General features: G+C 55.1%; 3 protein-coding genes across 4 annotated transcripts in view; 1 reads left to right on the top strand and 2 right to left on the bottom strand.

The window, feature by feature from the left end:
- STKLD1 (serine/threonine kinase like domain containing 1) overlaps window positions 1–4,749 on the bottom strand; it is a 22,158-nt gene extending 17,409 nt beyond the window's left edge. Inside the window, exons 1-2 of the mRNA XM_046668908.1 lie at window positions 4,520–4,749; window positions 2,717–2,803 (exon numbers count right to left, since the gene is read on the bottom strand). Of these exons, the coding sequence (XP_046524864.1) occupies window positions 2,717–2,803; window positions 4,520–4,534 (102 nt within the window). The 5' untranslated portion in view covers window positions 4,535–4,749. The remainder of the gene's footprint in view (window positions 1–2,716; window positions 2,804–4,519) is intronic.
- Window positions 4,750–5,017: 268 nt separating this feature from the next.
- Window positions 5,018–19,024, top strand: SURF4 (surfeit 4). Of its 2 annotated transcripts, XM_046660600.1 has the most exons (7): window positions 5,059–5,192; window positions 5,850–5,931; window positions 13,069–13,255; window positions 13,963–14,039; window positions 14,707–14,750; window positions 15,267–15,453; window positions 16,573–19,024. In XM_046660600.1, the coding sequence occupies exons 3-7, from the start codon at window positions 13,150–13,152 to the stop codon at window positions 16,837–16,839; spliced, it is 681 nt and encodes a 226-aa protein (XP_046516556.1). In that variant the 5' UTR covers window positions 5,059–5,192; window positions 5,850–5,931; window positions 13,069–13,149; the 3' UTR covers window positions 16,840–19,024. The 2 variants fall into 2 exon arrangements, with proteins under 2 accessions (XP_046516550.1, XP_046516556.1); XM_046660594.1 differs by lacking the exon at window positions 5,850–5,931 and having other exon boundaries at window positions 5,018–5,192.
- Window positions 19,025–19,324: 300 nt separating this feature from the next.
- Window positions 19,325–23,971, bottom strand: part of SURF2 (surfeit 2) — a 4,825-nt gene continuing 178 nt past the window's right edge. The window contains exons 2-6 of the mRNA XM_046660613.1: window positions 23,700–23,854; window positions 22,934–23,037; window positions 20,388–20,579; window positions 20,019–20,176; window positions 19,325–19,451 (exon numbers count right to left, since the gene is read on the bottom strand). Coding sequence (XP_046516569.1) covers window positions 19,371–19,451; window positions 20,019–20,176; window positions 20,388–20,579; window positions 22,934–23,037; window positions 23,700–23,854 — 690 coding nt within the window. The 3' untranslated portion in view covers window positions 19,325–19,370. The remainder of the gene's footprint in view (window positions 19,452–20,018; window positions 20,177–20,387; window positions 20,580–22,933; window positions 23,038–23,699; window positions 23,855–23,971) is intronic.

Below are 23,971 nucleotides of genomic sequence, written 5' to 3'. Positions count from 1 at the left end.
CACCACCAACACCACTACTATTACCACCATCACCACCACCATCATCAACACCACCACCGTCACCATCATCACCACCAACACCACCATCACCATCATCAATACCACCACCATCATCATCATCATTATCATCCCCACCACCACTATCACCATCATCACCACCACAACCATCATCAACACCACAACCATCATCAACACCACAAACAATACCAACACCACCACCACCATCACCATCACCATCATCACCACCACCATCATCATCATCACCATCATTATTCACCAGGAGTGCCAGGCTTCTACTATTCATGCCCCACCATATGGCACCAGATGGAGCCCGGAGATGTTCCTAAGGCAGGGATCCAAAAATACTCTGAGCAATGAGAGCATCTTTGCTCCTGTTGCAAGGATAAGTTTAGAATAGCATAATATAAACTTCAAGGAATCATTAGAGGATCCATTTTCAGATCATCTTGAAAGCAGGGAAGAAAATAATATGTTGCCTCCAGAGCCAAACAGCGCTGCTCTGGTCAGCAAAGCATCAACCTCACCACTTCATTCCTTATGTGAATCAAGAAGATTGTCCCTGTCACTGAATGTGGGGCTGTGGGGAAATGCACGGAAGAGGGAAGGGGGGTGGTAATGGCAGCACTGAGCTTTGAGTCTGCAACACGCTTTGTGGCAAAGACTGTGGGTACATACTATCACTTCATCTGATACTGGATCCTAACCTGGACCTTCTGCTCACACGACTACAAATGAAGAACCCTTGTAAGTGGGGTGATCTTAGATGAAGATGCAGAGTTGGTGGATTACTCGCAGATCCAGGGGAAGGCCCCAGACACAGCAGCACAGTGAGTGTGCCTGTCTCCCCTCCTTCCACTTCAGGGGGCTCATGCTTTGGTGAATTTGACCAAAACATACTGAAAGCCTTAAAAATGTCACGTCTTTCAACCTAGAAATCCCACCCCTAGGAATTCATCCCAAGAATATCATGGATGTTCAAAAAAATTAACGCTAAGTTGTTTATCAGAGTTGTTTATACAGAGTGAAAAATCGAGAACAAGCTAAGCCCTTACAGCCCATCAGGGGCTGGGTTGTGTCAGTTACAGCATATCAAGCAGATTGGGGCCGTGCAGCCACCAGAGCCAGGAGAGGGAGAAGCTGTGTCAGCAGCACAAAATGATGTTCACAACACGCTAAGTGGGAAAAAGTATGTATCAATCTCAACAGTATTCTTGTAAAAACAAAGTAGTTTATAAATACTTAGAAAAAAGACTGGAAGGATACACAAACCACTACCTGCACTTCGCTCCCATATTTTTTGTTGTTGTTTTAGAAAGATTGACTGGCTTTTAAAAAAGCTCCTTGACTGCTCAGAAGGTAATCAACCGTCCTGCCCCACTGGCCTGTGAGACGATGGGGCCGGCCCCACGGCCAGCCAGCCACAGAGTAAGAGGGGGGTAAGGACTCCAGGCCAGGACTTGGGGAGAGTCTGCTGAGCTGCTGCACAGGCTGTGGCCGCCAACAGGGCTCTTCCCCGGCATGTCAGCCCCCATCCTGTTGTATCCTGGCCATCACCACACACCACAAGGGGGGGCCAGGGAATCTTTTAGGGCCACTCTCTTCCTCCAGACCCTCTGTTCATCTGTACCACCCTGGCTTGGACACACAAAGAGCTGTCCCCCTGCAGCTCTTTTGTATCCTACCCTGCTGTTCCAGCCCTGGTGAACAGGTGGTGGAAGAGTCTAGGGCCCGGTGTCCCGCCCTTAGCCCTGTGTGACCTTGAGCAAGTCCCTGCCTCCCCTCCCTGGGCCTGGCTCCCCTTTGATAAAATTGGTGGCCCCCAGTGAGGTGGCCTGCATTCAAATTGTCTCAGGAATTGTGTGATGCTGGCTGGTCTGCAGTCTCCCCAAGCCTTCCCATCCTTGGCTATAAAGCAGGGTCATGATTCCTGCTTTGCAAGTTTGATGGAGATCAAATGAGATGACGCCTGGCATAAAGTATGCACTGAATAAATGGGAGGGTGAAAATTAACAAAAGAAACCTCAACTAAAACTGGAGTCCGGAAGGCCTGTTGAGGAAGCTCACACACCATATTCTCGTCATTTATCCCAAACAGGAAAAGACATGCCTTGAGTCTCCAACAGGAAGGTGTCTCTACTTTACTACCCACACAGGAGGAAGGAAGATTTTCTTCTTGCCCAGCAACAAGCCCAGCCAATGGAAAACATGGCAGCTCAGCCAATGAGGAGCTGTCATCACCCTGAACTCTTACTTTCCTCCAATGAATTTTCACTTTTCCTTTGCTAATAACTTCCTTGCCCCACCCTCCTTTCTATAAAAGCCTTCCATGTTGTATAATTCCTCATCTCTCTCTGCTTGCTACTTGAGATGCCCGATTCATGAATTATTTGATAATGCCAATTAGATCTTCAAATTTACTCAGTTGATTTTTGTTTTTTAACAGGAGGTATGACTGTGGTTGTTCTCAGAGTAAAAATGAACAATCCTCCTCCATCAAGGTGAGAGAGTCAGATGTTTGGGGAAGGCTGAGTAGCCTCACGTCGCTCCCCACGTCTGCCCTCAAGCAGATTTGCCTCTGTGACAGCTGGTGGAAAGGAATCCAGCTGTTGCATCAGGAAGCCTTTCTCTAACGTGTGGATGATGAGTGTATGTTGGAGAACTAGCCCCACTGGGTGCCACAGGCGTGGCCTCTTACCTGCTTTATCACACGCTTTTCTTTCGTTTCTGTCTCCTCTACCACCAGGTTCACCCCCAAGGCCCCAGGATTCAGCTGGTCCAAAATCTACCAGTAAGAGAGAGAGAAGCTTTCAGGAAATGCACACAGCTCTTCACTTTCCAAGCGCGCCCAACTCCAACGCCTTTTCTGGTCCTAACTCCCCTGCAGGTTGGCGGAGCATGCATCTCCGCCCTGTTCTGCAGATGAAGCAAATGCTCAGGAGGCTGAGAGGCCCTTTGAAAGTGGGACCGAGCCCATCTCTTTGGGGCCAAATCTGGAGCTCTTTCCACCACCCCATGCCCCTCCTCCAGTCTGCAACAAAGACCAGCAGGCATCCAAGAGCCAGCACATCTTTGGGGCGGAGGATTTGTTCACTCTCTCCAGCCCTCTATGATCCCAGCTTGCAGCATCCACCTCCAAATTGGGCATCCAAACAAGAAAGTAAGTGGGCCATAATTGGTGCAATCACAGGCAGCCCTGCGTGAGCCTAGCACTGTGCCAAGCAATTTACAGCCACCTCATGTGGTTGGCACTATTGCTATCTCCATGTTCACAATGGAGGAAACTGAGGCACAGGGAGCTAGGTCCTTGTCTGAGGCTACAGCACTAATAACAGAGATGGCCTAGATTCGACTGGAACTCTGGGGTCTGACTCCGGAGCCTGTGCATTGAGCGACAAAACCTACAGAGAGGTGGCCATCATGCCAGAACTCTGCACAGGGAGGCCAAGGACTGTGGGGTGAGGGTGATGATTGGATTACATTTATCAGAGACTGGAGGAAGGGGGGCAGGATGCAGAGGAAGGTTATGTAAGGGATGGAACCCTGAATCCAGGGGCTCTTGAAAAGTCTTACGATTCTGTAATCCAGCCCCTTTGGGCAGCCTGAATCCTGCTCAGGGAATATCAGGACAATGTCCTCAGCAGCTTAAGCTGGTGAAAGAAGGCGCATGCTTAGGTTCTCTTAGGTGGCAAATTAAACAGTAAAACGCACCCATGTCTCAGATCAAGTCTATTTTTTTTTTCCTGAAAAGGTAACTTTGCTTTTAAAATTCTTTGGCCACCAGAAACTCATCCGCTTTACCACTGGCTGACTTCCCCACAGTCCTCCCACACAAAAGGAATTCTCGCAAAGTGAGAAAAATCTAATTTACAAATTATTTTCAAATTAATGAAATTTTTTACAAAGACAATCTAACATTTAATAAAGTTGAGATATTACGCGTAGAAATATTTAATTAAACATTTATTTTTACTTTGCAGATGTCCTTTTGTTTTGTGAATTTTTCAAGTCCTAAACATCTTCACAGGCCCTGGACAAGGCTTAGGTCCCCCTACCAGGTACTAACGGGCGTTTGAGGAGTTTGGGGGCTCTTGATTCAGAATTCTGGATGTTGTAGGGTGTCCTGGCCCCGTGGCCCTGAGCACATGGGCGAGAAGGATGGAGGTGTCTCCACCCTCAAATATTCAGACAGACAGATGTGCTTAATTTCGTCCATCATTTTAGAGAGGGGGAAACTGAAGCCCAGAAAGGCAACGAGCACCCAGGAGGTCACTTTTGGAGGACCCGAGGTCACCCTACTAGCTGGAAGCAGACACTGGCCAGAACACAGGTCCCGTGCTTCCCTGGGGTCGGACCTGGCCGCTGGCTGCCCGTCCCAGGGGCTGTGACCGTTAAACCTGGAGGGGGCTGGAGGTGGTGGCAAAAGGTCCAGATCCGGGGTTCGCCCCTGACCGTCGGCCCCTCGCCGCTCCCGCCTCCCCGCCAGGGGACAACGCGGCACCTGGTATCTTTCCATAGTGTATGGAGGGGGACTCCCGGCCTCTCTCTTCCTCCGCTGGGCGGTGGGGGTGCGCCCCTAGCCGGTGCCGGCAGAGGGACCCCCTATTGAGCATGCTCAGGAGGGATCGCGTCCGGGTAAGCATCCCATCCCCCACCCCGAGAGCGACCCTCAGCCCCAGGTGTGTCTGCCTGGCCCCGGGACCCTCCCTGCCCGAACGTTGTCCCCTGGAACACCCGTGCGTCCCTCCCGACAGCTGGCCCTCAGGACCTGGCCGCCTTAAAGAGCGTGATGGGCGGAGCCTCGAGCGCGGCGGGCGGGGCCGGAGCCCAGGGGGCGGGGCCGGAGCGCGGTGGGCGGGGCCAGAGCGTGCGGTGGGCGGGACCGGAGAACGCGGCGGGCGAGGCGGCGGTGGCGGCGGGCGGTGCGCGGCCCTTTTAAGGCGCGGCCGGGGCGGGCCCGGCGGCGCGGCCCCTTTAAGGCTTGGCCTACGTGGCAGCCACCGGAGCCGCCGACGCGGAGCGAGGCCGGGCGCCGGGCACTTCCTGTGGAGGCCGCAGCGGGCGCGGGCGCCGACGGGCGGAGCGCCGAGCGAGCGAGCGAGCGAGCCGAGTCTCCCGCCGCCGCCATGGGCCACAACGACCTGATGGGCACGGCCGAGGACTTCGCCGACCAGGTGCGGCCTGCGGGCCCGGCCGGGCCCTCCCTCGGCCCCCTCCCCCGAACCCCCTCCCCCAAGACCCCTCTCTCCGGAGCCCCCTTCCCCGAACCCCCCAGGACCCCCTACCCCGCCCGCCCCCCGGGCCCCGACCGGCCCGCACCCCGGCCCCGGCTTCGAACCCCGCCCGCAGGCCGTCCGAGGCCTGGGCCGAGCCCTCCCCCTCCCGCTGCCCCGAGGGATCGCGCCCCCTCCCCCCCCCGGAGGTGCTCCCTGCTGGGCTCGTGGGCCGGCCCGGGGCACCCCCAGACCCGGGCTGCGGGCCCCGCCTGCCTGGTCGCCGCTCCCCCATCAGAGCTGGGCTGTGTTCTGGGCCCCCCGCTCGGTGCGCTCGGGCCCCCAGCCCGGCCTGGGCCCTCCTGGGAGATGAGGGGTTGAGGGGCTGCCTCCTGAGAAGGCGGCCAGAGTCTTGGGGTGCTTGAGGAGCGTCCTCGCCATTCTGAAATGTTGGGGTGCTCCCACACGCTCTTCCTTTTACTGGGCACTCTTAGGAGGCGGGGTGGGGAGCTCTGATCCTGGACAGGGGTTGATCAGACTGGAGGCCTGGGGGTCCTCCCAGAGGAGAGGGGGCCCAACGGCAGAAAGCCACAGCACTTTTTGTTTTCTCTTTCCCAGATGTTGGACTCATGGGGTCCCTTTGACCCTCCCTGCATTTTCTCTCCCTCTTTGGACTCTGCCCTGGGACTGAATTGAATGGGTATTTATCTGTACACAAATCTGGGAGGAGGGGAAGCCTATCTTCTTGGGGTTTTTTGCTTCCAGAAGTGTACAGGTGGCATTCTGAGCGACAGGGAAGCCCTGAAAACAGGTGGTTGAGTCATTGTTAAAGGTATTCAAAAACTAGATGGACAGAATCATCCTGGAAAGAGGAGAGGACAGAGCTCCAAACTCTCTTTTGGTTGAACTTGGCAAAAAGACTTGGTGATAGTTATTTAGCTGTGTGCCTTTTACTTCTAAGAGTATCCCGTTATGTCTACAGATTAGCAGCCTTATCCCTGCAGGCAGGTCGGTCTGGCCCAGCTGCAGGTCTTTCCTTGGTTCATTTCATGTGCTTGTGGCTTTGCCTGAGTTCAATGTAATGAGGTTAAATTTTTAATTTTTATGGGGGTGCTGTTGAGTCATCATACTCCGAGGCTGGGCTTACTGGAAAGCGTGTGTGTGTTTGTGTTTGTGTGTGTGTGTGTGACTTGAAAAAATGAGTATTTTCTAATGAGTTATTGGTGAACGAGATTTTCTCTTGTTCCCCTTGAGGGGTGATGTCTTTTTGTGTGGCCTCAGAATTGGGTTCTCAGTGCACCACCTTCCTCTGGGCTAATACTTTAAAACCAGTTTGAGAGGAAAAAAGTCTATCAGCTTGAAGAAATAGTTTTCCTAAGGTCGTGATTTTGTGTTTACAGACACAATTTAAAAGTTCGTATTGAAAGCTCTCAAGAACCAAGTAGGTCTTCTTTGTTTGTTAGTTTTCATTGACATAATTTTAGTGACCCAATTTTATTTCCCCAAGTAGCAACTCTCTAAGATGATGGCTCCTTTCAGCCGAGGGAGCCATGAGAGCTACATATACTTGCTCTTCGGCCTAGAAAACCCTGGTTTTGCAAGTGAATTTCATAACCAAATCTAGATAAAATGTCTCCAGGCAGACTGCGGCCAACTGTCAAATGATAAACTCTCCGACTGAAAAAAAGTTCACAATCTCATGTAAAGTTCATGTAATCGTCCCTTCTTCTTCTCCATTCATTTTGTGTGTTTTAAGTGAAAGAAGCAGAATCTTGGAACTGGGAAGACCCTTGGGGGACACAGGGTCGGCCTGCACCAAGTTACCATGGGGAAGGAAGGCGAGGCCGGCTGAGGCTCGCGGACTGGCCTGGGGCCACGGCGCTGGGAGACAACCCAGGCCTGACCTCGCGGCCAGTGCCACAGACAGCGTGCTGCTCAGGCCTGGTGCTCCTCTTCTGGCACAGATGGAGGGGCAAGCACTCTCACTGTAAAAGGGCATGCTGCCTAAAACACACAAAACCAGCGCTGGCTGTGCCGTGTCTGTCAGGCAGCACAGGTTCCTGCTGCCAGTTTGTCTGCACCAGGGCCACCTTGGAGGTGGCAGAGGATGTCAGCAGACACTTACATGTCCCTTTGTGGGCAACTCGGGAGGGCATCGGTCCTCGTGCTCTTCACAGCCCAAGTTAGGAGCCCTCCTTCCACAGGCAGCTTGGCGCAGGAGGAAGACACGGGCAGATAATGGGTGCAGAGCCAGAGTGACAGCTTCCTGTGGACAAAACCTGGCCAAGCTGGCGTGGCGCTTTTGTTTTTGACATTTATCTACATAATATTAAAACAAAGCTGCCAATAATGAAGGTGCTGAGCATCCAGGCTTTTAAAATGAAAATTATCTAATTTGGAGGGAATGGGGAAAGATCATTGAAGTCACTGATCAGATAATCTGACAGGTCCATTTTTTCTAACCTTCAGAAAACAAAAGCAAAAATGAAGTGACAGGATTTGACCAGAAAGTCTGGGCTGCTGAGGGCAGGACTTAAAAAGGCCTGTGCATCCTTGAATGGTTGTGACAATAAGACTGAACCTTTAATGTGCCAGCACTGGACCTGGTCCCCCAGTCACCCTCCGGACTGTGTGAGGTTGGCCACAGCGTCTGCACCTGCGATGCAGGAGGGAGGTTCACTGTGGTCTTGCACGGCACGTGGCGGGCTGAAGTTTTGAGCCTACGTCTTGGTACCCCACAGGCTGGGCCCCTGGCTGCTTGGCCATGCTGCAGCCTTTCCTTCAGGTCTGCAGAGGCGAGAGCACGGGGTACGCCGTCAGAGGGAAAGGCTCCTCCCGAGCTGCGTCTCTGGCATCAAACCCCTTGCCTTGGGCAGCCAGGGACAGTGTCCTGCTCCCTGGAAGCCAGGCGCTGGGGAAACTGCTGAGAGTGCTCTCTGTGGGCGCTCGGCATTCGGAAGCCATCTGAGAGCGGGGCGGAAGGGGCCAGGGACCAATGAACTCAGCAATCCAAAGTTACGTCTGTGCTCTGCAGCTGGCTCTCGCTGCCAGTCTGCACGCTGTTGCTTCCCCGCACATTTACCCCGGTAAATAGGAGTGTTAGCACTTAATGGGTTCTGCCTGCTGGCTCATCACTAAGGTGACAGATAAGCTGTGTGGGGCCTTGCTCTCCAGTGTGGCCTTTGGTATTTTTACCTGTCCTTTCGCATGACAGAGCAAGTCCTGGGAGCTGTCACCCCCAGGAGCTCCCTTGGCCTCTGGTCTCATGTTGGGTAGGTCGGATGGCCCTGACAGGCACTGAACCAGGCTCTGTAGCCACAGGTGTGAGGACTCTGGGTTAACGGCACGTGGGTGTGGGTAGGGTTCCGGTGACAGTGGAGGGTTCTGAGCATTTTCCTCTTGTTCCTCTGCTCTGTCACCCCTGCCCCCTTGAAGGGCTGCTTGCCCCGCGCCCCAGGTGGGGAGAGAGGGCACAGAGGAGCTGACTCACCCGTCCCTGCTTGCCGGGCTGCGCAGCAGGTTAAGGGAAGCCGCGCCTCTTCTGGGGAGTGGGGTGGAGACGCGGAGGAGACTGTGGTTAGCGAGGCTTCTCCCGGAAGGTGAGGCGCAGCCGTGTCCTCTTCCGTGGGGCCCATGGGGCCCGTTGCTGCTCTCCTGCGGTTAGGCCCCTTGTCACACAGGGGTTCTTAGTAGAGCCAGCCAGGCCGTCTCTGCAGCTTACCTTGAGGGGCAGCGTGAAGCTACAGCAGCCCCCAGGGAGACTTGGAGTTCTGCGTCCTGTGGACGCACACGTGTGAGTCACTGAAGCCTTGCACCAGCCCCGACTCAGCCTGATGTGAGGGAAGTCCCCAGTTCCTGGGATGTGTGCACTTGAGCTGGCCCTTGAGAAGGGCAGGCCCAGTCCTCGGTGGTCAAGGGAGCTGAGCTGCCTTTTTCTCTTGCTCAGAGTTCTCATTAACCAAGCCCTGCAGACTGCTTTCCTCAGTTCCTCTTGTCTGGGATGCTAAGAGAAGGTAGGTTTTTCTGTGGTGTGCTGTGTGACATGGTCATTGTATTCCCAGTTACATCTCAGCATGGGTGTGATTATGTCTCTTAAATCCCCTTCAGTTCTTTAAAATAATAACCCTTGTAGACAGATCTCAGCTTTCCATATTTCTCAAGTTGCTCAGATGCTGTCACTGCTTGTGATGCGGATCATCTTGACTGTGAGGTCCTCTGAGGTTCCCTTGGGAGGCCTGCCCCATAGAGTGACTGACCATGTCCTCGCCACCTCCTGCAGGCCCCTCACTCGGCGTCTCCTCCACGTGTCTCCCGCGAGTGGCAGTCGTGGGCGGTGTGCTCGCAGCGGGCATAGGCGGCAGGCAGCCCCCCGCCCCCAGGGCCCGTGGCGCTTGCCAGATGCTGGTGTAGCTCCAGCGCCTGGCAGGTGGCTGTTCCTGGCCCTCAGGCGCACCTGGATGCCTGATTCGGGGGCTCTTCTGTCCTGAGGAGACACTGGCTTTGGGACGCTGTCTAAAGTGGCATGTTGTGGCTTCAGTGGCCAAGTCTGAACCGTTGTGACCAAAACGCATTTAGGGAATAAGATGAAACTTGGGCCGGGTCTCGCGTTATTAAACAGATTTTTTCTTTTGTGTTCACATCCACATAGATGCTCATTAGAGGTGGCTGGTTTAAAAGGCTCTGGGCCGGCCTGATTTATCAAACAGTCCACCTGATACCTAGCCCACATTTGACTTGGAAAATCAGGTACCTGCTTAGTTCAGAGTACAAATCCCGTCTGTCTCGTGGGCATGTCTGCACGGGAGGGAGGGGTGACTTACCCATCTGAAGGCAAGATTCTCTCTGTTGCTTTTTAATCCTCTTGACCCAGACGCTCAAATTAAGAGCACAGACTCATTGCGGAGGCTTTTGAACACCCAGCCGGCTCGCGGGCTGCGCTGCAGAGCAAATGAGTGTGTTCACCGAGCTGCTTTTAGCTGAGGTGGCGTAGACCACAGCTCCGTGGGCCCGGGCTTGTTTGCTCCACTCTGGTGAGCACAGCCATGGGGCAGACTTGGGAGTGAGCAGCTCCCAGTGCCAATTTGGAGGCAAGTCAGAACACCGCCGCCGCCTGTCTCTGCACTGCCTTTTGGGGTCACCCTCCCCCGGGAGTCCTGCCCTGGCTCCAGTCTCTGAGTCTGCAGCTTCCTGTGCAGCTCTGCCACCCTCGCTGTTGCTTCTCCCCAAGTGTAGACATCCAGGCAAGGCCTGGTTATTGCCAGGGTCTCTCGGCTGGGCCCCGGCACTAAGGCCATCACATTCGAGCCAAGGAGATGGCTTTCTCCTCATCGAATGGGGTGATGACACCGCTGCTGGGCGTGTCAAAGCATTTGGGCCGTGAGGCAGAAATGGGAGGCTGTGTGGCATCAGCTGTCCCAGGATGTCCTAATCTGATGCACGAGTGTGTGTTCACACCGAGTGTGTGTACTTCCTGTGTTTGTCTCTGCATGGACTCCAGAATTCATGTAGGAATATTGAGGACCTCTTTATTTTGAAACAAGGTCCTTTCTCCTTCCCTTTTCTCCTCTGCTTATTAAAGTTGGAAAAAATCTCAACAACCGTTAATCCAGCTGTCCTCACTTTGTAGAAGGAGAGCAGAGACCCCCAAAGGTAACTCAGCTTGCCCTCAGTCACACAGCGCACTGGCTGGTGGGTGTCAGAGCCAGGGCGAGAGCATGGGGCCTCCACCTCAGCCTGTGTGTCAGCTCTTGTACCCACCTGGTTGACTGGGCATCAGTCTGTCTCTCATTGTGCCGTCTGCCACCCACCGCTTCAGTAGGGGTCAAGGCACAGAATCCACACCTTTGGCCTCTAGCTCAATGGATTTGAAGAGAATGACTCCTGGCTTGTAATCTCTTCCTCCCTCCAGGAGAGCCAGTCTCATCAGAGGGGGAGGGGCGTTCTCTGTGCTGACTGAGCCAAAGGAGAGGAACTAAAGGTTTATCTAAATAACCAGGGGCCGGCCCAGGGGCGTAGCGGTTAAGCGGGCAGGTTCCGCTTTGGAGGCCCGGGGTTCAACGGTTTGACCCCAGGTGCAGACATGGCACTGCTTGGCAAGCCATGCTGTGGTAGGCGTCCCACATATAAAGTAGAGGAAGATGGGCACAGATGTTAGCTCAGGGCCAGTCTTCCTCAGCGAAAAAAAAAGAGGATTGGCAGCAGTTAGCTCAGGGCTAATCTTCCTCAAAAAAAAAGAAAAAAAGATTAAATAACCAGAGGCTCAGTAACCATGACCGACAGCTTCAGCAGTTTCTAGGACTTTAAAGAAACTTTTCAAAATGCCAAAAATTAAGAACCAGTCTTAAATATGCCTTCATTTATTCCAGCAATAGGTTTAATCAGCCCTAAAAGGGATTGTGACATTGATTTGACTGTCTCACGATGCCCTTTAGACTCTCGTGTCCTGACACATCACTCACGTGAGGGGTCCTGGTCTTCCCCAGAGGTCATCTGTGTCCTCAGGTATCGCAGGATTGCCTTCCCTTTGTATCTCAGCTGTGAGTGATTGGTAAGAGAAGGTGCGTGGGGTACGCCAGAAGGACATTTGTCCCTCAGTTTGACCTGAATATTTGTCTCGTAATAAGGCCATCAGAAATGGTTGAATTCGCTGGAGCAGGAGGACGTTGTCCGTGTGCTTTTCCCTCTGACGTTTGCCAGGGATTTCTCACGCTGGAGTTTCATTGCTGTTGAAACAGCTGTCCATCCCATTTGTTCGCCTGGTTTTCATTTGCTTTGGGCTGCACGGGTTTTTAAAAACTCCCAGAGCTTCCTAGCCATCTGCCACACCAGCTCCCTGTGTTGCTCACAGCTGTTGAACACACGCAGTTGCCTGAGTGCGATCTTGAGTTTCCGGAGGGGAACTCTGTGGGGCTGGGAGATGCACTGTCATTCCTGCCTGCACACACGTGCTGGCCAGGGCCTGGCCTGTCCTCTCGCTGCTCCGGATATTTTGGATAAGTGCGAACATGTGAGCTTACCGTTTGGCCAATCCCAAGGCCCTCTGGGCTTGGGACCCCTGCTGTCACCTAAGTAGACCATTGTCTCAAGAGAGCGCCCAGCCCTGTTCCATCTGGAGGGGCCCTGAGCATCACTGGGTGGCTGGGAGGCCACAGGCTCAGGCGTGTGTGACCAGCGGGCCGCATCGGCGCAGCTCTGGGTTAGCCCTCTCCGCTCGGCTGCAGTTTGCCCGTTATAAAATGAGAGGCTGGACTAGATCGAGGCTTCTCAATGGGGGCAGGTGATTTTGTCCCTCAGGGCACATGCAGCAGTGTCTGGAGGCGTTTTTGGTTGTCACAGTTGGAGGGCACTGCTGATAGCGTCTAGTGGGTAGAGGCCAGGGATGACGCTAAACACCCTTGGGTGCAGGACACCCCCACGATAAAGACTGCCCCGGGCCCAAGTGCAGGTGTGCCACGGTGGAGAAACTCTGGACTAGATGATCTCAGAGGGCCTTTTCAGCCTGTCATGCAGTGATTCTGATTTGCTCACACCCTTGACTGAGCATAGACGCTGGGTGTCTTGTGGCAATTCCATGTTTGACAACTGCAGATGCCTCCTACGCGTCTGCTGAGATCATAGGAGAGTGTCATGTCTGTCGCCTTGTGGGGTCTGAGCCGGACAGCCCAGCGCTGAGTCGTCTGTCTCCGGGACTGATGCTTGGGTTGTCATACATGCAGGCCTGCAGGGCTTGCTGGGAGCAGGTGCTGAGAGTGCCCCCGGGCCCTGCCCAGCAAGCGCCTGGCCAGGGTCTGGTGTCCCTGCGGCATCCTCCTTACCCAGGGGTTTCTGTGGCCTGCAGTTCCTCCGGGTCACGAAGCAGTACCTCCCTCACGTGGCGCGCCTCTGCCTGATCAGCACCTTCCTGGAGGATGGCATCCGCATGTGGTTCCAGTGGAGCGAGCAGCGGGACTACATCGACAGCACCTGGAACTGTGGCTACCTGCTGGCCTCCTCCTTCGTGTTCCTCAACTTGCTTGGACAGCTGAGTGAGTGGCCCTGTGTCAACCCCACGGCCAAAGTGCCGACCATTAGAGGTGGGGAGGCTGCGTGTGAGCTGGAGGTCTCCTGGGACAGTTGTCTGCTCCCCTTGCCTCCTTTCCAGGGCAGCCTGCCAGCCCTGGCCGTTGGTTCTGCAAGCATCTGGGTGGTGCTGTGTGTTCAGCCCTGGGCTAAGGATACAGTCCCTGCTTTTAAGGGCCTGGAGCAGGAGATGGTGGCCACTGGGCGACCTGGCTGGGCCAGTGTGGGGCCCAGGCAGCCAAAAAGAGAGGTTTCTGGGAAGTATCAATAGAGGTGAACAGGACGGAGAGCGTTAGGCTGGCACGTGGCACGTGTTGGCCTCGTTGTCCTGCTCTTGACCACCGTCTTCTGGTGGCAGTCCTCCCTCCTGTACACATGGGGCAGGAAGGGGACTTGCGCTTCTCAGCCGTCCTGAAGCTCTCCACAGCAGAGCCTCTGACGGACAGCCCACTCTGGGAGATGGCCCGTTCTCTGCAGCAAGGGATCCACTTAGAAGCCCAGTGCTTTTGACACGTCAGGTCCGCTTGACTCTTGTGTGGTCGTGCCTATCGCTAGTTCTCCCAGAAGTTGCTTTTTGCTTGGGGTAGCCAGTTGGGCTGCTGCTGCACCAGAAGGCCAGGTGAGCTGCAGGTGCTGTGGCTGTGTCCCCTGACCTGTGCCCTCTCCTTTCCAGCTGGCTGCATCCTGGTGCTGAGCAGGAACTTCGTGCAGTACGCCTGCTTCGGGCTCTTCGGAATCATCGCGCTGCAGGTAGACACGGCGTGGTGGGGGCCTCGCTGTTCCTGCCTCCGGCTGGAGCAGAGCCGGAAAGGCATTGTGAGGACTCAGCATCTCGCCCCTGCGGTCCTCTGTGTCTCTGCCTGGAACCCATCTTCCCTTCTGAGAAATCACTCGATTTTCATCAGGGCAAGCTCAGGAGAAGTGGGCAGCCAAGCGGGCTGGAGAGGATGGTGCCCAAGCAGGGGCCAAGCTCTGGGAACTGGGCCCACCTTTTGCCACTTCTCTGAGTTTCCTTTGACAAGGAGGCAAATCACAGGTTTGGCCACAGCCAGGAAACTATCTTGTTATCGTTTTACTTCATAAAGAAGAATACCCAGCCCTTCAGATGAAATGTTTAACGCATGACATTTCAGTCTAGATTGGTGGTCTCAGCCCACCGTGTTCTCCAAGCACCCTGGGGCACAGCTGCCATCGAGCGGGTGCTTGATGAGCAGGGCCGGGGCCCCCCCTGCATGCTCTGGGACATGTGGAGCCGAGCTGCTGACCTTGCACCTGTCATCAGTGTCCTAACATGGTTTTGTGTATCTTCTCTTCTCACTTATATTGGAAAAATTGCCTAATGCTATTAGTTCTATAGAAATAGAAATTCCTTTGAAAACGCTGGGACTCAAGTTTCTCTCTCCTGTGTTCCCTTCAGACAATTGCCTACAGCATTTTATGGGACTTGAAGTTTCTGATGAGGTAGGTGCGTCCTGGTTGGTGAGTTTAGTGTGCTTTCCTCATGTCTCTAAACTTAGTAACTGTCGGTTGGAATAAACTTCTTTGGGTCCAAACTGCGCTTCTTAGACTCTGTAGTGGATACTGGCAGAACCTTGTCCGCCCCACCCAGGGCGCCTAGAGCACTAGTGAGAAAGCAGTCTCCTCTCCCGACTCCACGTTTCACGAGGTCAGGAGCGGGTCCCAGTGAAAACACGCTTGCTCACAGGCACCCAGCTGGTCCACAGTAAAGCCGAGACTAGGTGTGGGTTCCACATGTGTTCGGATTCCCCGTCACGGTTTGGGGTGAGGACACACCTGTGTCTTCAGTCCTGTAAGGCTTTGTGTGGGTGTGACCTGGGTCTGTGCTCCTGTTGACTCAGGCCCGCCTGGTCCTGCTTGGAGCGTGGAGTAAGGGATGTGCTTGCAGCAGGGTGCCCCCATCTGGTCTGACGGGCACTTGTAGTGCCCCATGAGCCTTAGCGAATTTCTCTTCCTCAGGAACCTGGCTCTGGGAGGAGGCTTGTTGCTGCTCTTGGCGGAGTCCCGGTCTGAGGGGAAGAGCATGTTCGCGGGCGTCCCCACCATGCGCGAGAGCTCCCCCAAACAGTACATGCAGCTCGGAGGCAGGGTCCTGCTGGTCCTGATGTTCATGACCCTCCTTCACTTTGACGCCAGCTTCTTCTCGGTAAGTATTCCAGCTTGCTTACTCGATTCTGGTCTCCTGTCCTAGAACGGGTGCCGCCTCTCCCAGCTCTGCCCCCTCTCTTTCCTCGCTGTGTACTAAGCATAGCCAAGGGGCCACTTGGAATGAGTTGGCTCAAAGGAAGCAAACCTTTTGATCCTATTAAAAGAAACAGAAGACTGTCAAGCTCTTGTATGCCAAGAAGCTGCCTTTCCGACAAATTAAGTCCCGAATTTCCCTGACCTCGCTGGAAGATCCTGGTGCCCAGTGTGCTGGCTCTCCAGGCTGTCGACCAAGGTTCACTACAAAGATTCCTCTTATTCTTTCCTTCCTTCCATGTGTACCTTTTTCGTGTACTTTTTTTTTTTTTTGAGGAAGATTAGCCCTGAGCTAACTACTGCCAATCCTCCTCTTTTTGCTGAGGAAGATTGGCCCTGAGCTAATATCTATGCCCATCTTCCTCTACTTTATACATGGGACGCCTACCACAGCATGGCTTTTGCCAAGTGGTGCCATGTCCGCACCCAAGATCCAAACCGGCAAACCCCGGGCTGCTGAGAAGCGGAACGTGCACACTTAACCGAACGTGCAAACTTAACTGCTGCACCACTGGGCTGGCCCCTTTCATGTACTTTTTGCATGCCAGGTATTGGGGTGGTGCAGAGTTGAAGAAGGTTCTGTCCTGGACCCCAGGAGCTTACGGAGCATGTCTTTATCTGACTGCACCCTGGCCAGGCAGTGTTCCCAGGAGGGGCTCCTGGTGCTTGGGGAGGGGAGAGGTAGGTTCTGAGAAGCTCTGGGGAGTGTTGCTCTGGCTTAGAGGTCCACCAGCGTCTTGGTAGATCACAGCCTGTTAATTGGAGATTTGCTTTTCATCTTCTCCAGACCTTTTCTGCCTCAAAGTGCTGCTTTACCTGTTGCTCCCACCATTTCCCATTTTTATCCTCCACTTGTAATGCAGCCTCCAGCTGAAGCAGCCGCCTCTCCACACATCCCCTAGGTGCATACCCTGGCACAGATACTTCAGTGACACAGGGCAGGGGAACTTGCCTGTTGATAAAATACTCTATGTCTCTTCTTCCTCGCATTTACTTTGAATTTCTTACCTTTCAACCTACACAGATTCTCCAGAACATCGTGGGCACAGCTCTGATGATTTTAGTGGCCGTTGGTTTTAAGACCAAGCTGGCCGCTCTGACTCTTGTCGTCTGGCTGTTTGCCATCAACGTGTACTTCAACGCCTTCTGGACCATTCCCGTCTATAAGCCCATGCACGACTTCCTGAAGTACGACTTCTTCCAGACCATGTCAGTGATCGGAGGCTTGCTCCTGGTGGTGGCTCTGGGCCCTGGGGGCGTCTCCATGGATGAGAAGAAGAAAGAGTGGTAACAGACCCCTTCCCTGCCTGGCTAAGACCCGTAGCCGTCGAGGACTGGTTCGGGGTGGATTCGACAGAACTGCCAGCATTTATGTATCCTCTTCCCTTCCCTCCCTTGGTAAAGGCACAGATGTTTTGAGAACTTTATTTGCAGGCACCTGAAAATTGATGGCTAACTCTGCTCTGGACCCATCCCCTGGCATCTGAGCATTCAGAGCCGGCTGGCCGGTGGCACCTCCTCCCCACCGGTGAGGCCTCGGCTTCGAGGGGTGAGCAGTGTGGTGGCGTGGCCTCTCAGTCCTCTTTTCATTTCTCTTTTTTGGGGGGTGGGGGGTCTTCAAGCTGTACTGTGAGCAGGTACATCTGTGTATCATTCAAAGCAGTCTCCCTCTTTATTGTTTTTTTTAAAGTTTATGTTTTTAGCTAAAACTACTAAAAGATTTGGGATGGCCCAGCCAAACATGAAACACTGTCAAACTCCCTGGTTTAATACTGCACCAGTGGCTTCCACACTGTTTCTGCCCTGCGTTATAATATCTTATGGGGACAGCGAAAACCTGTGAGAGAAACCCAAAACCCAAGGAATGAGGCAGTATTAGAGGGGCAACTGAGGCTGCTGTTTATGGTAAAAGTCATTAATCAGAAAGTTGTCTTGGACTGGTGCATAATTTTTTATGGGGTAATACCCCGGGAGCTTTAGCGGCTCACGGTCTGGACGGAGGAGCTAGGAGTCCTCGGGGATGCCACCCAGAGCTCGCAGGGACCCGCACGCCGACCAGGGTCTGGCTGCATGCCTGCAAGTTGGTCTCGGCTGCTCCTGTGGGGCCAGCTTAGGAGGAGCAGCCACCAATGTGGGCAGGGCAGTGACGGCGGGCTCTCAGACCAGTTACCTCACACCTGACCTTTCCGCAGAGCCACGGCCGACACCGTGGGCAGAGCGCCGACCTGGCTGAGTGCCCCGCCTGGCTTTCCTTTGGCTGGAGGGATTTCTCCCAGGCTGCGCAGCCATGACTTACCATTTTCACGAGGCTGTTGCTTGCTTAGATTGTCTGTTTGCTATGCTGAATGCAGCCCAAATTACTTTTTACAATTTGTGATGCCTTACCGATTGGATCTTTATGCTGTATTTAAAGTTTTCTAACATTGCCTTATACTGCGTTTCTCTTCTTGGGGGGTGTGAGTGCTTGTGGCTGTTCTCCACTCGTCTGCGTTGTAGCGGATGCCATGAGGGGAGAGTCGGAACATCTCTGCCTCCCACTAGTCCTGCGCCCAGATCCTTCTTGGGGGCAGACTGACTTGGTAAGGCTGACCAAACTCAGAATGGGGACTTCCTTGGAGCTGGTCTTCTCTGGTTTTGTCAGCTAGGTGTGCAAGCCTGGGGTCCGTCCCCGGGCTGCTGGGAGCCAGGGTGAGGCGGGGAGCCCCATGCCCTGGTTGGCTGCATACAGCAGGGCTGAGGCCAGCTTTGCCCACCAGTGCTCTTAGGACCCTCCCTGGCTCTGCACCCGGACCCCCTAATCTGAGGGGAGTGGTGGCGCACCTTTCAACACCCCACCTTGTGACCCAGCCCCAGTGGAGGCACCTCCCAAGACGTTCCTCAGCCCTCCCCCGAAGGCCTGCTTCCCTGCTCCCCTCGTATTTATAAGGTGAAGCAACGGCTTAAGGACAGAGGGCTTTTCTATTTCACTCAATGCTCACTACGTGAAGGGCAGTTTCTGACTCAGTGTTTCCACCCCAGCAGGGCAGTCTCTTGGTCTACACCCCATTCCCCATTAACACAGCCTCACAGCCCTGTGGAATGACACTCAGCCAACTCACAGTTTCTCTGTGGCACTGCTTTTGGCAGGGTACGGGTCCTCCTTGGCCCTGGCTCAGAAGACCTGTCGGTTTATGGAAACTCGGATTGACCCCAGGAGGCTGAGGGTCCCACCACTGACAGTCACCCGGGATGCTGGAGGTTGTCCCCACCTCCCCTGGCCTTGAGTGGGCTAGTGCCTGTGATGGGGGTAGATGCCTTTGTGGGGAGGAGAGAAGAATATGCTCTAATTGGTTTGGCAAAACAATTTCTGAAAATTTTTTTGCTTTATGTGGGAAATAGGTATAAATCTCATTTTATGCTGTATTTTATATCTTAGTTGTGTTTGAAACGTTTTGATTTTTGGAAACACATCAAAATAAATAATGGCATTTGTTGTATGCACTGTGATCCTCTGGTGTTGTCCAGCCAGGGTGGGGCCCAGCCTGGGCTCCCCTCGGGATCTGCAGGGAGCCAGGCAGACTCTCTTGGCTTCACTGAGGACCACTTAGAAACCACATCCAGCCAGAATCCTTCCTGAGTGTGGGGGATGGGACCCTGACATCTGCAGGACAGACCTCCAGCCCTGCCTTTGGGGACAGCAAACGAGGAGTGGATGGAGAAGACCCTGGGACACCCTGACATTGAGAGGACACGTGGCGGACAGCCTGAAGAGGAACACAAGGGGGAAATGGCTGAAGGATTCTCCAAAGGTTGTCAAGATGCCTTCTCTCCAGCAATCTTTTATTAACCTGACTGTTTAAACGATCTGAAGCTCCTCGGTTTGCAGTGATGACTCTTGAACTTCTTGGAGGAGCCCAACTGCTTCTGTGGCATGAACAGAGAATTCCTGTCAGTGGAGCCTTCCCGACCCAAGATGAAGGCGGTCTGAGTCCAGGGCTCCCCAGTCTGCACAGACAGGTTTTAGCTGGAAGCTCCTGGGTCAGCTTTCTGCCCATGGCTCCTGCTACAGCTGCGGGCCTCCATGGTGACTCTGCAGAGCCCCTTAACAGCAGCACCTCCAATCCCCAACCTTACAACAAAGACCCTGACCTATTTTGGCCACGATCCTGCTTCTCTACCAAAGGGGACGAAATCTCCACTCCTGCCCTGATGGCGAGTGCTGTATGAAGTCGAGCCCCTTCAGGTTCCTGTGTTGCAAACGGGCAGTCGTACTACAGACCAGCGGTCTTGAACCTGCTCTGTGCTGGTGCAAACCAGGAAGCAGTCCCCCGCCAGCCCCCATCAGAGCAGTCCCGGCTCCTGTCTTACTTGTGTATTGTCAACTTGGGATTTTATTTGCAGAAAAGGTTTTTTAAAAAACTTTTTCTGAAGAAATTGAAAATCACTAGAGGCAGCTGCTGCTGTGCTGGCAGCCCTGGAGGTACCGCTCACCTTCCGGCGCTTGAGGACCGGCTCCCGGTCCACTTCCATCTCCTCTCTGTCCTCCTTCTCTCTTGGGTGCCTTGGGTTCTTATCCTCATCTGTCAAAAAGTCATCAGTGTTGTCCCCGTGCTCAGTCCCTCCCACGTTCTTTCTGGTGAACAGCTCGGCTGGAAGGAATAGAGGGATGGGCTGTTACAGGTTGAGTTCACGCCCGTGTAAGGGGCGAAGTGGGAGAGCGATCAGCCTGGGCCCAGGGCTGGAGGACACAGCGGGAGGCAAGAGCAGGCCAGAGCCCTCTCGCTGCTGGTAGGAAATGGACTGGACGGCCAAAACCCAAACCCATGGAGGAGGAAGGAGGGGGGACACGTTCCCACTTACGTGGGTACAGGTCTGTCATGCTGTCGTCACTGTCACTTGGGGCTGCACCATCCTCATCACTGGACTCAGGTTCCCAGAAGGCTTCTCTGGGGCGAGGTTGGCCGTCACCGTCCACCTGGCCTTCCCTCCTCCTCTTCTTGTGCAGGAGGCAGGCGGGCACGTACTCCACACCCTGCTCCTGGCACTCTGCATCTGGGAGACAGGCCAGCACATTGCCCAGTCCTCCCTAGTCCTCTGGGCCCCCACACCGCCCTACTGGGGACAATCAGTGGTGGCAGGTAAGTGCCATTGGCTCAGTTCCTGCCGGGAGGAGGGAGGCTAACACGGGTGCGGCCAAGGCGCAGGAAGATGCTGGAGGTTCTGTTGGGCCTCTGGCACCAGCCAGGCTCCATGAAGCAGTGACTGGGAGGGCGCTGAGCGGGCAGACTCAAGTGCAGCTTGGCACGGAAGCCATATTGACTTGTCACCAGGAGACTGAAGTCCCCTCTCAGGCATGGTGGCCAGGACCTGACCCTGGGTGGTAGGGCTCAGTGGAAGTTGGAACCCAGCCTTGCTAACCCTTGGCTGGGGGCAGAGGGACCAGGATGAGGCTTCCATGGAAGGACCTCTCTGAAGCCACACTGTCTCCTCCAGCAGCACTGAGGACTCAGAGCCTGGTGGGGGTGCTCACTGACCCCTGGTGAGGAAGAGGGCAGCGTGGAGGGGCCAGGCTGCTAGAGCTTGCCCTCCTTCAGCACGGGCCTCTCCAGTGCAGTGCAGCTCCCTCAAGGGAAGAGGGGGTGAGAGGGGAGCTGGCTCTCACTGTCCCCCAACTCCTGCCATCATCCCTCATGGGGTGGATGAGCCCTGCTGGGCCCTGACCTCAGATGTCATTGCCCACTTCTGCCCACCTCTGTACCCCTAGCCCCTGCTTCATCTCTGCCACCCACTCTGGCCCACAGTAGCCTCTTCCCCACCAGAACCCGCATACGGCATCTCCGCACAGCGCCGTCAGCCAGGTCCCTTACCGCCATGCTCCAACTCCTCCACACCACTGCCGAAGTGGCCTCACCACCTCGTCCTGTCTCAGCTCCACGGCCCAGCACTGTCATTACTCTCTTAGGGGGAACCCCAGCCCAGGCCGTCCCCTAGCTCCTTCCTGCCCACCCCCAGCACTGAACATGGCTGGAGAAAACCAAATTCCCAGGCTCTGGGCCTGTGCGGGATCTCCACAAGGTGCCCAGGAAATGGGTGTCGTGCCTCCTCAATCCTCCGCTTTCACCCTCAGGTGAAGACCTGGCTCCATTTCTTCATGGGGAAATAAAGCCTTTGGACTTCGCATGTTCCCGGCACCAAACCCACAAGACTGTGCCCTCATCCCAGCCCTCCCTCCCCCTGCCTCAGGGCTAGTCTACTGCCCCATTCTAGCCTGGCTCTGTCCCCACCATGCCACGTCAGCTGCCTTTGTCAAATCTCAAAGTCACTTTTCTGTCCTTATCTTCCCTTCAGTAACATTTGATGAGTCTCCCACTTGCTCCTTGAAACTCCTCGGTCTCAGACATCGCTCCAGCCAGTTCCTTTTCACTGTCCTGGGGCTCGTCCGTGCTCAGGCCCAGCCCTGGCCCTTTTCACCTGGCTCCATGGACACAAATGCCATCTCGGTGTCGATGACTCCATCATCTGAGTGCTGGCCCAGGCTTTCAGTAGCCACCCTCCCTGATATGCCTCCGATTAAAATGTTTGAAGGGACTTCTAGTTTTCCCCCACAAAGCCTATCATCCAGACTCACGTTCCTAACTTCATGCTGCGTCATCCACAGATGCTCAAGCCAGCAACTTGGGGATCACAGTTGACTTCTTCCTCTCCCCCCTCCCCTCCTCTACCGATTCTATCAACAAAACAGCTAAACCCGTCCAGGTCCTTCCATCTTCCCTGCCAACACCTGGTAACCCATTGGGTCAGCAACCCAGCCACCATCGCCTTGACCTGGGTGACTGCACAGCCAGGGTGCCCCTCCCCCTCCAGGCAGGAACAATCTTGAGACACAAACCTATCCTTCTCTGTCCCTGCTATAAGCCCTTCAACACATCCCCCTGCACGTGCTCCTGACCATGCCCTCCAGGACCCTCTGTTCTCATTCCTCCTTGACTTCCTAACCCCACCTTGCACAGTGGCACAATGGCCATCCTTCAGAACCTCCCACAGCCCAGCGTTTTTCTACCTCAGACCTCGCACGGACTCTTTCCTCTACCTGGAACACTCTCGCCCCCACTCTGCAAGTTCCTCAAATCTCAACCTAAAAAGAAACTCTCAGAGAGCCCTTCCCAGGCCTCCTGTGTAGGGCAGGGCAGGCCCGCCTGGTCCCGGTGCCGTTCCCTCCTCAGCACTCACACAACCTGCAGGTACTTGGGAGTCAGCTTCCTGCTTTGCACTTGTCTCTACCATCGTCCCTCTCTTCACTGCGCTGGACCGGCTGGTGCATCCATGCTGAGGCATGACCGAGACGCCACTTCTGCCTTCTAGGGACGCACATCCTGGGCAGGCTGGGTCCCACCACACCTACTTACATTTATGCAGAGCTCTCTGGTACCGCCGGCCCTGGGTATGCCTCAGCACATGCTCCGGGGACTTGTTGATGTGACGCAGGGTGAGTTTGCAGAACAGCTGGTGCCTAAGGGGCAGGGAGACCTGGTTTGCAGGGACAGTCGACAAGCAAGGATCCAAACCAGTGGGTCGCCACCATGGCTGCATCTTGGAATCATCCCCAGAGGGTCTGACAGGGGAGGTCTACAATGTGGCCTGGGCATCAGGATTCTTAAAAGCTCCCAGGCAATTCCACTCTGCAGCCACTGAGCCACATTGACCGTGGCCTCCCCATCCTCCCCAAAAGGCCCCAGCATGAAAATGCACGTCGAAGACTTAGCCTGGGGAAGAGCTCGATAAAGGACATGCGCCATCGCCCTCTCAGTTTTGACTACTACTGTCAACCGCACACTCAGATAAACCAAGCTCTCCTGTAGAGGCGTGAAGCTGACCCAGCACCAGCGCTCGGATCCCACACGAAGCCAACAGGCCCAGCGCTTACGAAAAAGCACACGCGCCCCGGGACGGGCCTCGCCCGAAGTCCGGGTGACATAGCGCCAGGATGCCCGCCTGGATCCGAATCTAACTCACGGGGAGGTGGGCCTGCAGACCCCGCGTGTCCTTGAGGAGCGCCCGCCCAGAGCGGAGGGGTCGGGCTTCGGAGTCCACCGCGTAGCAGCGGCCACACTCCGCGCTGGAACTGTCCCCACCCGTGGCCCCCACGGCGCCGGGCCCGCCCCGCCCACGTACGGGTTCTTGGTGCTGGGCACGATGTGCGGCTCGAACGCGGCGTAGTCAAAGGCCGGGGAGGCGCGAATCAGCCTCTGGTACTTCTTGCCGCGGGTGTAGACCTGGAGCTCGGGCAGGCGGCAAGGCAGCTCGTGGCCGGTCAGAGTGCACCTCACCTGCGGGCGGGTGCAGCGGTCAGCGGGGGTGCCAGGGGCGTGAGGGGGTCCCTGGGGCGGTGAGGGGGCCCCGGGGCGGCCGGGGAGTCCCGGGGGCGGTGAGGGGTCCGGGGCGGC

The sequence above is a fragment of the Equus quagga genome, chromosome 1, assembly GCF_021613505.1.
Source record: "Equus quagga isolate Etosha38 chromosome 1, UCLA_HA_Equagga_1.0, whole genome shotgun sequence".
In the NCBI taxonomy this organism is placed as follows: Eukaryota; Metazoa; Chordata; class Mammalia; order Perissodactyla; family Equidae; genus Equus; species Equus quagga.
Note: the sequence above shows the minus strand (reverse complement) of the source record. Positions and strands in the feature narration are given on the sequence as shown.